This window comes from Galeopterus variegatus, unplaced genomic scaffold, assembly GCF_000696425.1.
Source record: "Galeopterus variegatus unplaced genomic scaffold, G_variegatus-3.0.2 Scaffold1902, whole genome shotgun sequence".
NCBI lineage: Eukaryota > Metazoa > Chordata > Mammalia > Dermoptera > Cynocephalidae > Galeopterus > Galeopterus variegatus.
The window spans coordinates 246,404-262,727 of NW_007728013.1; the positions used below are offsets into that span (position 1 = coordinate 246,404).

The following is a 16,324-nucleotide window of genomic DNA, read 5'->3' on the forward strand; positions in this document are numbered from 1 at the left end:
AAGAGGGGGCGCCAGGGAATGGGGAACGTGGCTCTTCTGGGTACAACCGCCTTTCCTGCCCGTGCTGCTGGCCTTGTGGCACCTCCTCGGGTGGTGGGGAGATCGGTCCCACCTGCTATCACAGAGTGGTCCCTAGGGGCAAGGAGGACGATTCCGCGGAGCTGCAGGCAGCAGTGCCCAGACCTGGGCTCAAAACCCAGTGTTCCCACCAGAGGGCTGCAGTGCCTGAGCCTGTGTCTTAACCTCTAAACCTCCGGCTTTTCAGCAGCCAGTCAGGAACGTGCCTGGAGCTGGAGAGGAGGAAGGCCAGGCCTGGGGCCGGCGGGGAGGACGCCCGGCAGGCAGCAGACCACATTTCCAGTTGCTCCCGGGAGCCCTGAGCAGCTAAGGCAGCCAGGCCCCCTGGGACATCTCCAGCCCCGGGGTCCCGGTCTTAATCGGTCCTGAAGACCAACCAGATGGGAGCCAGTGAAGTGGGGTGGGTGGGTCCAGGGCTCAGGCTGGCTGGCAAGAGGGCCACAAAGGAAAACATCTTGCTTCACATCAGTTCACGATTACAAATGCCCCATTGGCAAGGCCAGCCTCTGCCTGTCCAGACACTCAGCGAAACTTCTAGGACAGGTGTCAGGCACTAGTGGGGGTAGGAGACAAAAGGGCCACAAAGAGGCCCCTGCCCAGGAGCAGGCTTCTATGAGGAATCCTGGCGCAGGCAGTGACACAGTTGGGAAGGACAGGCCGGGCAGCCATAGCGGGCAGTCTAAGGTTAAATCCTGGATGAAGGGAGGGCGTCCCCTGGGTTGCTGTACCCAGAGCCTGCAGAGAGGGAGTCTGGGGGCGACATCCTTACTGAGGGGGGCCCTTCTTGAGTGAAGCAGCTTGACTTACAGCCAATCCTGGGCTCTCATCTTGGGTGTTGTTCTGGCCACTTTTTCTCTACCAGGGTCTTGTTGGTTTGAAGAATATAGTCAGGAAATAAAAACGATCTTAGCAAATTCATTGAAACAATATTTCAAACAGAATTCAGACACAGCAGCGCAGAATTGTTCAGGGAACTATTCGGGTATTTTGCAGCAGGGAGTTCATCTTTCCACACACCTGCACCGAAAACGGTTGGGATGCACAGGCAGCTTGGGGGTTTCCCACTGCATCAGTCAAGGTGCCCGCTGTGCCTGACAGCCCTAGAGCTGGCGCTGCCCTGCCCACAGCCCCTGCCCTGGGAGCCGTGTGGCAGCCAGTGGCCCTTCTCTCTCGGGGGGACATTGAACCTTGTATTAATCCATTTCTGTGGCTTATAACAGAACACCTGAAACTGGGTAATTTATAAAGAAAGGAAATTTATTTCTTATAGTTTGGAGGCTGGGAAGTCCAAAGTCCAGGGAACACATGTGGTGAGGGCCTCGTTCCTGGTGGGGTGACTCTCTACAGCAACTCAGGGTGTCACACGGCGAGAATGGGCTGAGCAGAGAGCTACCTTCTCACTCGCTCTCCTGATAGAGCCATCAGAACCTGACCCAATACTCCATGAATGAATCAATCCATTCCCAAGGGCACAGTCCTCACAATCTAATCATCTATTAAACGTCCTGCCTTTCAACTACCATAATAGGATTTCCCACCTCTTAACACTCTTACGATGGGGGTCAAGTTTCCCATACATGAACCTTTGGGGAACACACTTAACCCACAGCAGACCTGGCAGGTGGAAGAATCCCCAGGTGCTCGGAGAGCAGCAGTTGGCTACAAAAGCAGGAGGGGTGGGCAACCCTGCTGCTGGGGCCTCCGTCCAGCCCCAGAGTCTGGCTATAGCCGGGGAAAGAACGGTGAATAATGAAAACTTGTGGCCACCCAAACATATAATCCACAGTAAAGCAATATAACAAGGATCAGTATTGCCTCGGTTGGGTCAAAACCTCCTTTCGTGTGTACGAGGAATGGACTGTTTAGGGGAGCTGGAGGAACCCCATTTTGGCTGCATGCTCCATGTGCTTCCTCCGGAGCTGAGCTGGTCTGAAAGGGTCTCTGTTCTGTGCATCCACATAAATCTTGAGCAGGACAGGATTCAGCCGTCAAGGCCAGAGACAGGTGCTACTTGAGGCCACTATCATGCAGGAGGTTTTTGCAAGAGGCATCACAGAACCACACACCTCTGCAGAAGAGGGTACATGTACGTCACTCATGCTGCAGTACTAAAGGAGGGCAGGCTTAGCCATCCACACCCCATCTGCACTAAAGCCTGAGCTCAGTGCCTTAAACCCCAGATGTGCAGTTGGAGCCACTGATTAGATTATCCCCTAGGCAGTAGGTCCCAGTCCTCCAGCCTATCCTACTTTGATAGACTCCGCCAGTATTCTTCCCTTGAAATGGACCCACATTATACCCCAGCCATCTGGAAAGGTCCTGCTTTCAACAGCCCATCATTTTTCATTATTCAACTTCCTTTAATCAACTCGTAACACCAACTTGTAACTCAGGCTGCTGGGGCCTCTTCAAAGCCAGCATCAGACCTCTCCTGCTGAAATCAGGGCAGTAGTGGTCATTTGATGGGAGAAACTGAAATTATAAATGACAAGAAACAAGGCTGCATCTAAGCCTCGTTGTTTAAACCTCACGTCAGTGGCTGGAAGAACAGGATGACTGACCCCAGGGCTGGGGCAGCAGGGCCTCCTGCTACAGCTGAGGTCTGTCGCCTACAGCGCAGACTGGGGAATCAGCTGGACCCGCCGGCTGACTTGCCGCCAGAGCAGCTCAGCATCGGCTACACTACGACCAGTTTCACTGCCTCTGGCAACCACCCTCCAGCACAAACTGAGCCTCATTAAGTCACTTCCCCAACAGGTCAATCCGTCCGCTCAGGGTACACTGTGAAGCCAGCTCATCCTGGTAGACTCAGGCACTGTTCTGAGGCCATAGGCTGGACCTACGTGCCTTTTCACTTTACACAGACAGCCAGTGTCCTTTGTGAGATGTGTCCATGACTGGCAGGCAGCTGAAGAGCTGGGTGGTCTCATCCCCAGGCAGAACTCAGGGCTGTGAGGGGCTTCACACTGCATCTGCTCCCGGGGAAGCAGGCAGATGGCCAATGCCACGTTCCCACCCCACGGCACAGTCACAGCCCTCCCCTCCCTCTGCCCAGCCCACTCCCCCTTCCTGGTCCACCTGGCAGCCTCCTCCTCACGCTTGGACGAACAGAATGCTCTGAGATGTCCTCTCCTGCTGCCACAGGGCAGAGCTGTCGTCCTCTCCTCGGTGCTCCTACAGACACCTGCCAGGCTCACAGGGCTATTTGCTGGCCTTTGTCTTCTCACCACTCAGAAAACAAGAAGAAGCCCTGTGAGCCCACCAGGAGACTGAGCTCTCTCCAGCCTTCAATTCCTGGATGCAGCACCTGGCGCACAGCAGGTGCTCAAATAGCTGAGTGCACAAATGGATAAATGCCACCCCTTTGGGGATCCCATGGAAACAACCCTAGAAGCCAAGACCCAGTTTGGTCCCATGCAGCTGAAAACTGGTGCAGATACTAGGCTGAGCCCATGAAGAGACCCCGCAGCTCAGCGGGCCCTGCTTTGAGAGTTGGATTCGCCCACAAGGAGACAAGAAGCACTACTCCGTGGAAAGACAGGCCGGGCAGGCTGGGCCACAGAGCTCCTCCTCCCAGCTCAGACCCTGGATGTGGAAAGGGAGTACAGATGTCGTACTGTCGTGACGATGGGGGAAACTAGGGGAAGGGTACACAGGACCCCTCTGTACTGCTTTTACAACTTCACGTACATCTTTATTTCAAAATAAAAAGTTAGAATGTACTGGGAGGATCAATGGAAACCTTGCGGAGGCAGGTTTCAGTTCCAATGACAGAGCTTCTGACGATTAAAGCTGCCTGAAAACGAAGTGGGAACGCTTTAAAGACAGCCCTGTCTCCCTGGAACCTCCCCAGAGTTGACCACAAGCCCGAGACTGGGCAGTGTCAGCGAGCCGTCAGGACCCAGCTCTGTTGCCAGGCTGCCTGGGTCTGAATCCCAGCCCTAACACTAGTTGTATGATCTTGGACAAGATATTTCACCCCTTCTATACATCTCCATTTCTGTAGATAAAATCACATTAGAGTTTGTTGGTTTAAAAATGCATATAAAATCATGTTAGAGTTTGTTGGCGATTTTGAGCTGTTATTTCTTTTTAAGCGGGTGTGAGCTGCAGAGTGGGCAGCGGCCCACAAGCCCACCTTTGGCCTGTTAGTCTCTCAGCTGGGGGGCTGGCGGTCCCTTTTCCACAAGGTCCTGCTGTCCCCACTCCCTGGAGACAGGGAGGATTCTGAGTTCCGAGACTGGCCCTAGGCCTCTAACCTGCCATTCAAGCCTGATGCAGCAGCATGTGAATCACTCCCCAGCCAACAGTCTATAACCCTCCATTTACAAGCTCCCCAGACTCCAACCTGACCTAGAGAACCTGAGAAGGAGGCACGTGTTCTTTCTTTGTTTTTGGCAGCTGGCTGGTACAGGGGTCAAACCCTGGACCTCGGGGTCACCAGCACCGCTCTCTAACCACCTGAGCTAACTGGCCAACCCCTTGAAAGAAAGTCGAGGCAGTGGCCCTTAGACAAGGGCCCAAGGCTTTATTAGTAGATGTCAATTAAGCTTTCAGACACTGGCAGTCATTGACATCTTGTGATAAATATGGCCTTTACAAAATAAAGTTCCTAGAAGAGGAAATGTGTGTGGTAGAGGTGGCTGAGAGGGGTCGGCTCCAGCCCATCCTCGCCCTCAGCAGACCCACAAAAGCCCAGACCTGCATCATTACCTTTCATGCAGACGAACTAAGGACAACACTGTTTTTTTCCCTCCGCTTCTCTACAGAGCCAGTTTGTGAGGATGAGTTATTAAAGTGAAGCACCCACTTACAGACTGGCACAAATATCACAAATAAGCAGCATAGGTAAGCATGGAGGCTAGAGTGCTTTTTTCTCCTAACAAAAACCACTGCAATATTTTCCAAGTTTAGAGGGAAAAATACATTTTGCTGTCTAAGAGGTGGCAGAAATAAATAAGACGGAGGTGCATTTTCATAGCCGTTTACCCCTGGAATGAGTCCAGATGACACAGACGGGCCTGGGCTCTAAAGCTGCTCAGCCAGGACTCTCATCACCCCAAGAAGGCTCAGTTTGGGCAAGTAGTCTCAGCTGGCAGGCTAAGACACCCCACGAAAAACCAACAATATTTAAAAAACCCAGTAGGGTCTGCAGCAGTGTTTGAAATTATATCCTTTTTATTTCTCAGAAATGACCAAGACGGCCTCCAGAGGTTTCCAATAGGACTGTAAGGACTCACCCCGCAGCTGGACTTTGTCAAGGAGGGTGAAGTCAAATCTATCATCTTAACATCACTGTTCAGCCCTGCAGGAGCTGGCCTCCCGGAGGGAAGTGGGGAACCGGTGTGGAACGCTCCCTGTGCCCACCTGCTCCTGACGTGGAGGACGTGACAGATGGGGAGGACGGAGCCCTGAGTCGAGACAGCCGACCAGGCTGACAGATGCACAGCCTGCAGCAGCCCAGAAAGCCCCCACAGCACCAAGCCAAGTAATTTAAAAAGGACTGAGGCCTCTGCACTCTCCTCACAGAACAAGCACCGGCGTGTGCCGACAGCTCACAAGGCCTGTCTGGTCACGCAGCAATCTCACAAGTGGGTTTCTGCTAGACACTTCCTGCTGTCCACTGAGGCTCCACAGCCACCTAAAGAAGTCCACCCTGGTCTCCATAATGACTTAGAATGGCTTTGTGCTTACTTTTAGTTGTAGTCCGTATTGTTCTGTGAAATAGTAATTCAAACAAAATAAGAAAACCATGTTGTGAAATGCTGGGAGGAGCTGGGGACTCTGTGTCGGTTCCCCTCCTTACCACACAAAAATTATGTATCTACAGAAAAAAAGGCTGGCTGAGGCAGCACAGGGGTGACGGGTGAGGAACCGCAGTTCAGAGTCAACACTCATGGCCGAGCCCACACCCAGGATGGAGAGGACAGCTGGTCCCCAGCGTGGGGCCCAGACACACTCATTGTGTGTTGAGTGAAGAGGGCCATTGGTTCTAGCAGAGAAACGCTGCCCTCTCCTCACCACTTCTCACCTGGCAGGTCGGGAGTCAATAAAGCAAAAGCTACAAAAGAGAGAGAGAGAGAGAGACGGAGACAGAGAGAGAGAGACAGAGAGAGAGAGACAGAGACAGAGAGAGAGCGAGCGCGAGCCGGTCACTGTAACGAGCAGCAGCAGCTGCAGAGGCAGAAGTAGCCGCCGGTGCCACTTTCAAGAAAAAATGAAAATATAATTGAAATGTCTCATTTCAAAACCTTGACGTGCTCCTTTCCTAAGGGGCCTCCAGGAAGGTTGGAGACGCTGAGGATTATGCCCTGGAGACAATGCCTCTGCCTGGTGAAAAGGGCAGGAGGCCTCACTCCAAGGATGCCAGCTGCTCAATGGCACTGCGCACCTTCTTTGCAGTTTCTTCAAATTCTTTCTTCTTACTGCTGGTTTCCTTTGCCTGGAGATAAAGAATAGACATGTTACAGCTGGCCAGTTTGCTCAGCTGGTTAGAGCGTGGTGTTATAACACCAAGGTCAAGGGTTCAGATCCCTGTACCAGCCAGTCACACACACGAAAAAATTTAGGGGCTGGCTGGTTAGGTCAGTCGGTTAGAGCGCAGCCTTGTAACACTGAGGACACAGGTTCGGATCCCCCGGTAGCAGCCAGCTGCCAAAAAAAATAAACATGTGAAACTGAAACAAGAGCTTCCAAATCACACCTGCAGATAAGATCAAAAAGGAAAAAAAAAAAAAGCAGGGAACATTTATTGAGCCCCTGAGTAAACTGGGTGCTGTGCTAGGGTGGACATCCAGCTGTACGAGGCAAGTATCCTGACTCGACTCAACTTCCTCCTAACAATTTAATAATAGAAAACGCGATGCAACACTTGTGTGTACCAAGCAACTCTCTGCCTGCTTCGTGCACATGAACTGATGTACTGCTCACAACGTCCCCGTGAGGTAGGTAGGGGCTGTCATATCCCTATTACGCAGACGCAGGGACAAGGACCAGAGTGAAAACGGTCTGTGGCAGAGCTCAGCTCCTCCCCACCACCCTGCCTTGCTTCTGAAACTCCTACAGCAAGAGCCCAGAGCCCTCCTCCTCGGGTGCAATTAAACAGACCCTGTCAGACGTCACCTTTTTCCTCAAACAGAAAAATTTATTTTCATTTCCAGTCCCTCCTGAATCCAGCTTCCGACCTTTGCTTTCTGCTGAAAGTGCTCTCTCCAAAGGAGCAAATGACAATCATCACAGTAGCAAATCCAGGGACCTCCTTCCCTCTCCTATTTTTTTATTCTCCTTAATTTCTCTGCCACATTAAAAAACAAACAGAAGACCTTTATTGCGTTAAATATATTTTCTAATAAGTTAAGCAATAGAGGCTAACTTTCTTTTTTTTTTTTTGTCTCTTTTTTACTGACCGGTAACGGGATCGCAACCCTCGGTGTCGTACGGGGACCGGCAACGGGATCGCAACCCTCAGTGTTGTGCCCGCACCGCGCTCAGCCAGTGAGCGGGAACCGGTCTCCACATGGGATCCGAACCCTCGGCGGGAGTGCTGCCACACTCCCAAGCGGCACACTCTCCAGTGCACCACTGGGCCGGCCCGAGGCTAACTTTCAAAAAATTACTTTCCAATATGTACATTTTTGTGTATCTTAAATTTTGTCCCAGGTGTAAGTCTTCATTATTTTAAAATTCATTAAAAGAAAACTAATTTTTAAAATAATAAGAAAGAAAGAAAACAGCACCTGAAAAATAATGGTGCCCCTTGCAATGGACAACTCTGCAGCTTCTAAGAACCTCGTCTTTGCTGATATGGAAAGATGACCATGGCTTTTAAATATATATATATAAATATATATATATGTGTGTATATAATTTACTTTTCCGTCTCTTTCAAAAAGGCCTAAAATTATGATTGTGTTTTTTGGGGGCAGCTGGACGGTACGGGGATCTGAACCCTTGACCTTGGTGTCGTAACACTGTGCTCCAACCAACTGAGCAAACTGGCCAGCCAAAGCCTAAAATTAACTAAGCTCCTCTGTACACATGCTGTAATTTAACCGTCACTACGATACGGCAGTCAATATCTCCATTTTATACATTTTCCAATAAAGGGAGAGCTGAAGCAAAAACCAGAAATGTCACTATTGAAAAACATCTGCCATGGAGGCCTCGGTCCTCCCCCTTCCAGTGTTTCGCTATATCCTTATCACACGTATTTATAAACCAGTCTTACTAAGAAGTAAGTTTCTCTGTTTATTCCCACATTCAGTTTATTCCCTCGACTGATATACAGTATCCTGGAATTGATTCTAATCTATTTCATTGTTTCAAAAGCCGGAGGCATCCATGCAGTGGCAGGAACAAGAATCAGAGAGCACGGTGCGCCCCAGGCAGGACCCCGACCCAGGCTTCCTCATCTGCGGCCCACTTTCCCAGCATCCTGGCAAACCAGCCAGCAGCAGCATCTCACCTTTAGCTCTGGGATCTCAGAAATTCCCAGCATCACAACGGACAGCACTCTTTCCCTGTCTTCAGTATTTGTACACCACAACACATAATTATTTTATCTAGTTCTTTTTAAAAGAATGCCTGACAAACTAGTCCCATCTTAGACTAAGTCCTGCAATCATGTAAGGGACTTGATTAATAGACAACAGTTCCCAATTTGGCCCTACAAGCAGGTGGGGCTCACATGCCAGCACCCCTCCCTGAGGGACATGACCCTGGCAGAACACACAGGCTCTGGTGGTGCCCGTCCGTGCATCCTGGCTCTGACCCAGCCCTTACATCTCATTTGCATGGGAAAGTGTGTGGGGACATGAGTTCTCATATTAGTTATAAATAATTTTTAACAAACCTCACAATTGACAATCTAGTACAGCCCTGTCCAATGGAACTTTCCGCAGTGACAAAAATATTCTATTCCTCATTAGTAGAGTGGTGAGAAATGGACAAGAAAAAGTCATATTAGCTGCACTGTCCAGTATTGTACCCAGTGCCATGTGTAGATACGGAGCACCTGAAATACTGCTAGTGCAACTGGAGAACTGAATTTAAAATTTTATTTAATTGTAATTAATTTTTATTTTTACAGCCACGTGTGGCTAATGGCTACAGTACCAGAGAGCACAGCTGCAAAAGGAAAGGCAAACAGTTCTTTCATGTCTCCCCACTTTCTCACCAGGATGGGGTATCGACACCTCCTTCCAGTCTGGTTCTGGCCCCCGATGGCCACGCACCGGGAGATGGAGACTGCGAGGTCTCCTGGTGGGCTTCTGCTTCCACCACTTGCCCCTTTGGCTCACACACCCAAAAGCTACCGCCAGTGCAGCTTCCTGACCGCTTCTTCCAACAGGTGACTCAACTACTTCTGCCAGACCATGTCATCATCATGCTTGTAACCCCAGAGCTGAGCACAGTCCCCAGCGTCCATGAGCACTTAATCGGTATTCTGGAGCTGGACTGTGTCAGAACTCAGCGTCTTCCTGCTCGCAAAGACAACAACCCGAACTCCTTTGTCTTCCTCAGCACCACGTGGCTCCACCTCTCCACTCCTGGCTCCACCTCTCCACTCCTGGCTCCACCTCTCCACTCCTGGCTCCACCTCTCCACTCCTGGCTCCACCTCTCCACTCCTGGCTCCACCTCGCCCCTCCTGGCTCCACCTCGCCCTGCCACGCCCTGCTCTTCCCCCTCTGTGCTCAGGCACCTTCCTCATGACCGTTCCTCAGGTACACAAGCTGCTCTTTCACCTAGAACAGGGGCTGGCAAAGCAGGGCCAGCCCATCACGGTCTTTTCTGGTGTGGACCACCGGCTAAGAATGGTTTTACATTTTTAAATGGTTATGGACAAAACAAAAATAACAAATAACATGCAACAGAGACTATGTGGCCCCTGAAGGCTAAAATACTTACTTTCTGGGGCACTTTACAGAAAGTCTGCTGCCCCCACCCTAGAAGGCTCTCCTGAGCCCACTTTCCAGTCCCAACACTGCAGTTCCCAAGACCTCAGTGGAGGAAGTAGCTTCTCCACTACCTGCTTTACTGACCACTCATTTCTTCCCTCTTCCTGGCAAAAGACAATTTTAGCCCCCCGCATTCAAATGCTACTATGTTAGACAGAATTATTTTATACTTATCTCTAAAAAGAACACAATTTTTAAGCTGAAAGGGACCTCAGAAAGCATGCAGCAGGGGCAATGGGCATCTATCTTCCATTTTGTAGTAAGGAAAGTGCAACCAAGACTGGCTTAAATTCACACAGTCTGAAAGTGCCAGAGACAGAAGTACGATGTCTCCTGACTCCAGCCCAGTGCTTTGCTACGAGGATATTAAGCCCCCCAGTATTTTTTTTTTTTTGGTGGCTGGCCAGTACAGGGACCCAAACCCTTGACCTTGGTATCCCCCAGTATTTATTCTCTATATGGCAGCCAGACTTAGCAAATAAGAATATAAGGTAACTGGTTAAATTTGAACTTCAGATAAACGGGTAATGTTTTTACTCCCATTCAAAATGTGGGATATACTTCCACTAAAAAATTATTCCTTGTTTATCTGAAATTCATATTTAGTTGGGAGCCCTGGTCTTTGGCACACCCTGGGCTGCTGGGGAGGCACCTCGTGTAGACTCAGGACTTCTACTCTCCCAATAACCCAGTACAACTAGACAGGAGTCAAAGTCCACCTGCAGAAATCTCTTCAGGTCCAGCTGGACTCTTGCCTCTTCCTAACACATTCTATGCCCCTTCCCAAAATAATCTCTACTATGGGCCCTCAGACACTGCTGACACACGAACTGTAGACATGTAAATGACTTCCTGAATGCCGGAAGCCAGTCCTAGCTTCCTTCCACCCACCAAGGAACCTCACGCTGAACATTGCTTTACTAAGGAAGCGTGTTTTTCTGTCCCACACTCCAGGACAGATGCTTTTCTGTCCCTTCGTCCTCACACACACCTAGGGGCTTTAAAAATGCTTCCTGAAGAAAACACAGAGTCCCTCTAGTGTTTTTGAGGGACTGGGTAGTTTAGTACTACGACATTAAACAGGGTTTGGTCTTAGTTCTTATTCCCAGTAATACATACAATTTTGTTCTTGGTTCTTTGCATGTCCAGTTTCAAAAATTCACTGAGGGTTAATTCTTCAAACTGCTTCTTGACAGAAAGGAATGCACAACCAGATGAATGCTTTCTGTGTTCCTCTCTAGAAACATCAATACACGAGCATGTCAGCAGAGGAAAGTCAGGTGAAAGGGAAAAGCAGCAGTCTTTACTAACAGTCCATTTCCATCACCCTCGCCTGTCCCACACCATCAGACAGACCTTGTTCTGCTTTAAGAGCAAAGTGTTAAGTCTGAAGTTAAGGAAATCAGTGCAGGTCCCCAGCCACATTTCCACACAGCTCATCTGAGCACCTTTTCTCTCTGTGGGCATTTTCCCCCACATTCTTGTGGCTAATGTATTTTATCTGGAGTCCTTAGCAATTAGTAGGAAAGTGTTATATGGTATGAGTCCAGAGGAGTTACATGTCAAATCTCTCTAAAATCCTCAAGGAACTATTTGAAATAACTTCATTTCACTGGAATCGTTACATAATCCACTGGTTCAAAATAGTGCATCACCAGCCAGGCTTCCCCAGGGGACCCACCTACCTCATACCATCACTCTCTGCAATGGGAATATCCCTGAATAACTGATTTCACTGTAACCAGCACAGTGTTAGAATGAAAACACAGCCGAAGTTCAAAGAATGGCCAATAGTAACTATAACCTGAAAATATATAACACTTAGAAATTCACTCTCAAGAATAACACCACTGATATTTTCCAGTGATCACTGGTACAACCCCCACGACATCCATTCAGCACTGATCATAATAGCACATATACTAAAGGAAACAGCAAAATTCTTCTGGCCAAGAAGAGAAACAACTTGGGCGATTCTCTAGGGGAAAAAATTAAAGTTGTGGAAGCAATCGATTCTGACAGGGAAAAAAGGCGAGAACGGAGGATGGCATTACTTTACAGAAAGACGGATATTACGCTCCATCTGAATATATACAGAGAATTTTTTTTTTAAATAACTAGGTGTCTTGAAGAACAAAATCCAAGGGCCAGCCTGTGGCTCACTCGGGAGAGTGTGGTGCTGACAACACCAAGGCCACAGGTTCGGATCCCATATAGGGATGGCCGGTTAGCTCACTTGGGAGAGTGTGGTGCTGACAACACAAAGGCCTCGGGTTCGGATCCCATATAGGGATGGCTGGTTGGCTCACTGGGTGAGCGTGATGCTGACAACACCAAGTCAAGGGTTAAGATCCCCTTACCAGTCATCTTTACAAAAAAAAAAGAACAAAATCCAAAACAACACTTAAGTGACACTTTAAAAGGGTGACTTTTGTGTTGTGTGGGTTATATCTCAATAAAGCTGTTTTTTTTTTTTTTAAAGTCCCCAACAAGGAAAGCACTGGGCATTCCTGGGAGTGCAAAGGGTCTGCTAATGCACTCGGTTGAACCTGACAGGCATCAAGCACCTTCCACTGAAAAAGTCTCTCTTCAGCACCCACCCCAAGGACAACCTGGCCACATCAGACTTGATGAGGTTCAAAACAAGAGGTTTCCGACGGAGCCCATCGAGGCTGGCCTCAAGGGACTTACACGGGGTCGTCATCTGGTTCCCAGCCCTCCAGCTCCTTGAAGCAGAAGAAACACTGGGCCAAGTCGGGCTCGTTCTCAGTGGGACAGTGGACGAAGCCGGCCTTGGCCATCTGCAAGGGGCAGCACAGCGCGTGAGCGGACGCGGCGGCCCAGACCTCCCGAGGCCCCCCGTTTCTGCGGAGGGAGCTCCACGGCCCGGCACCGGGCGGGGGGCGGGACGGCCTCGCTGGGCTGGGGACAGGGCGGGGCGGGCCTGGGGGACCCCGAGAGGCCGGCCGGTCTCACCCGCTCCGGGGTGCAGGCGCAGCCCTCCAAGAAGGGCCAGTTCTTGAACGTAGAGATGCGGTGGTCTTCGAGATAGAGCAGCCAGGCCGGGGGCAAAGACCGGGCGCCCATGACGCCGCCGCCGCCACCGGCTCCACGATTCAAATCCGGCGGGCAAGCGCGCACCGCGGGGCCTGTCGGGAACGCCCCGCCCCCTGGAGCGGGCCGCCGCCCGCAGCCTTCTGGGAAGGCGAGGCTGGGCGGCGCGGGGCGGGCTGGGAGTTGTAGTCCTCCCGCCGCGTGGCCCGTCCCCCGCTTGGTACTGACACCTTTCAGAGTGGCTGCAAGAGGAGCGGAGGGCGGGCTGTGTGGCCCCTGTCCAGCACATATGTGTCAAGCCCTTTCAGCCTGCAAGCCCGTCTTTTTTTTTTTTTTTGGTATGGGGACCCGAACCCCTATCCGAACCCTTGACCTTGGTGTTACAACACCCCGCTCCAACCAACTGAGCTAAAGGCCCAGCCCTGCAAGGCTCCTTATGTTTCTGCGGGCTCCCCACTCCTGGAACCGCCTTATGCCAGCTGCACCTCCCCTGGTCCCCACCCAGGTAGAAGGGCCCCACATCCGCCAGAGGAAAGATTGCGGATTAAATCCACAGCACAGCTAAACCTCCACCCTAAAACAGGCTATTAACTCAGCTCGTCTTTTATCAAGTCTTTCCACTAAAGCTTCTTGGAAGTCCAGAAACGGACCCTGGGAGCTCTCTCTGTCTCTCCACCAGAACTCCAGCGGAATTAGATATCGTTACAGGTCAATGGCTGGAGCTCTAGCTATGCTGCAAGCTGCAGCACAGGGCTCCAGATGTGAACAATCTCACTCGAACATGCCCCTGTCAATGGGCATTCAGGGATCCAATTTTGTGCCATTACAAATAATACTGCAATAAATATTTTTGTATGAATATCCTTGTGTCATGGTACTTTTGCTTCCATAGGCTAGTTTTCCAAAAGTAGATTGCTAGGTTGAATGTGCATTTAATACGTTACTTTCCAGAAAGGTGCAGCAGTACTCATTCCCACCTGCCACGCCTGTTTCCTTGTCAGCACTAGGTATGGTCTCCTAACTTTTGCCAGCATGTGTCTGTGGTCCATTTACCTATTGAGTTATTCCTCTTTTTCTTAACTTTTAGGAGTTCTTTGTGTGTATATATTACGTATATTAGCCCTTTATCTGTATGTGTTGCAACCTTCCATTTTACAGTTGAGAAAATAGGTCTGTGCAGCATAAGTGATGTCCGTAGAGGTCACATGGGCATTAGAGCAGGACCTTAAACCCAACTTGTCTACCTCCCGCCCAGGGTCTTGAGCATTCCAGCTAGTTAAGACGATGACAAAAGTCAATATTTATGGAGCTCTTCTATGTATGCATAAAGTACTAACTAGTAGCCTACTACGCTCCAGTACTGTTCCAAATGAAGATAGCCCAGCGGGAAATAAGTCAGACAAGGTCCCGTGCGACACAAGATACTGTGATAGCACATCACATGCAGAACAATGCTTTACTGGCTTATGTAGAAAGTCATAGTCTTAGGGCCGGCCCGTGGCTCACTCGGTAGAGTGCGGTGCTGATAACACCAAGGCCCCGGGTTCGGATCCTATATAGGGATGGCCGGTTTGCTCACTGGCTGAGCGTGGTGCTGACAACACCAAGCCAAGGGTTGAGATCCCCTTACCGGTCATCTTTAAAAAAAAAAAAAAAAAAAAGAAAGTCATAGTCTTAAGTCTTGAATGTGGACCATAGATGTTGGTGATAATCTGACTGGGGTTTTAATTCCACATCTTCCACCAAGGCAAGTTACTTGGCCTCTCTGAGCCTCAGTTTTCTCAGATGTCCATTGGGACCAGAATCACTCAGACCCATGGGACAACCCTTTCTTTCCTCCCCTTTCTCCACCAGCAGGAACATCTCATAGACCAAAGACAGCACAGTAGGTCCCTTGGGAGAACAGCTTAAAAAAAAAAAAAGTCCCATCTGTGACTTTTCAATGAGAACCCCCACATACTAAGAGCAACACTCTGAAATGCCTCCTAAACATTGGGTAACGAGGCTGCCTGCAGAGCCTACTCTGAAATAGAGGTGGGTGTGGGAGCCGAAGACGCGACTATGGTAGAAGGCCCTATAAAAATCCTGCAGAGTGCCATCTCCTCTGCAGTCCTGGGTGTGAGTGGATGGCACAGGGACAATCGGCCTGGACCACAGAAAAGGGAAGCCCAGGGGAGCAGGCACTTGCCTGTAGACTTGGCCAATCCAGGCCCAGAGTGGGGCTACAGCTCCCTGGGTATGGCTGCTGGCTTGGCCTGATGCAGATGCTCCAGCTGCCAAAAAAAAAAATCTTCTGGAGTCAACCCCATCAAGCCAGTGTATTTCTGTGATTTCTTTTCTTTTTTTTTTTTAAAAAAAGATGACTGGTTAGGGGATCTTAACCCTTGACTTGGTGTTGTCAGCACCACGCTCTCCCAAGTGAGCTAACTGGCCATCCCTATATAGGGATCCGAACCCGTGGCCTTGGTGTTATCAGCACCACACTCTCCCAAGTGAGCCATGGGCCGGCCCCAAAGTTGACTTTCAATAGTTGTGTACGATCTTTCCCTAAGATTTTAAAAAATAATTTCTTGTAACCATATACAAGAGTAACATATATAGCACTGATAAGATATATATTAAAAAGTTAGTATGCCTCATAATATGCAATAAAATCTCAACATTTGGGGCTTTGGTTTCTTTCTGTTTCTGTGGTATAATTAAGCTGAAGTATTTGAAATGCTTACATTTTTTGATCATCCTTTTTGTTATATATATTTATATACACACATAGTTATATGTATATGGTAAAATATATATAACATAAAATTTACCACTGTAAACATTTTTAGTTCACAGTTCAATGACATTGAGTACATTCGCAATGGTCTGCAACCACCACACCCATCCCCAGAACATTTCCATCTTCTCCAATTGAAACTACCCATTAAACACCAACTCCCCATTTTCCATAAGATTTTTTTCTTTTTATTGGTGGCTGGCCAGTAAGGGGATCCGAACCCCTGATCTTGATGTTACCAGCACCAAGCTCTACTGAGTGAGCTAACCAGCCCAAGATTTTGTAACAAATATTTAATTCATAGATCAGCTTTGGGCTACCTCAAATTTTACCAATAATACTTTCTGTCATTTTGAAACTTCTATATTTCTACCAAGTCCCAAATGTTTTGGGGTCAAATTTTGTTGTTGTTTTTGGTGGCTGGCCAGTATGGGGATCCGAACCCTTTGACCTTG

At 49.4% G+C, this 16,324-nt stretch overlaps 2 protein-coding genes across 3 annotated transcripts in view; both read right to left on the bottom strand.

Annotated features, from left to right (window-relative positions):
• Window positions 1–841, bottom strand: part of TMEM235 (transmembrane protein 235) — an 8,146-nt gene extending 7,305 nt beyond the window's left edge. The window contains 1 exon segment of the mRNA XM_008579516.1: window positions 807–841. Coding sequence (XP_008577738.1) covers window positions 807–841 — 35 coding nt within the window.
• A 4,859-nt stretch (window positions 842–5,700) lies between these two features.
• On the bottom strand, window positions 5,701–13,153 carry BIRC5 (baculoviral IAP repeat containing 5). Of its 2 annotated transcripts, XM_008579508.1 has the most exons (4): window positions 13,013–13,153; window positions 12,728–12,837; window positions 11,156–11,273; window positions 6,336–6,520 (listed from the first exon to the last, which is right to left on the bottom strand). In XM_008579508.1, the coding sequence occupies exons 1-4, from the start codon at window positions 13,121–13,123 to the stop codon at window positions 6,431–6,433; spliced, it is 429 nt and encodes a 142-aa protein (XP_008577730.1). In that variant the 5' UTR covers window positions 13,124–13,153; the 3' UTR covers window positions 6,336–6,430. The 2 variants fall into 2 exon arrangements, with proteins under 2 accessions (XP_008577731.1, XP_008577730.1); XM_008579509.1 differs by lacking the exon at window positions 11,156–11,273 and having other exon boundaries at window positions 5,701–6,520.
• Between the last annotated feature and the right edge of the window lie 3,171 nt (window positions 13,154–16,324).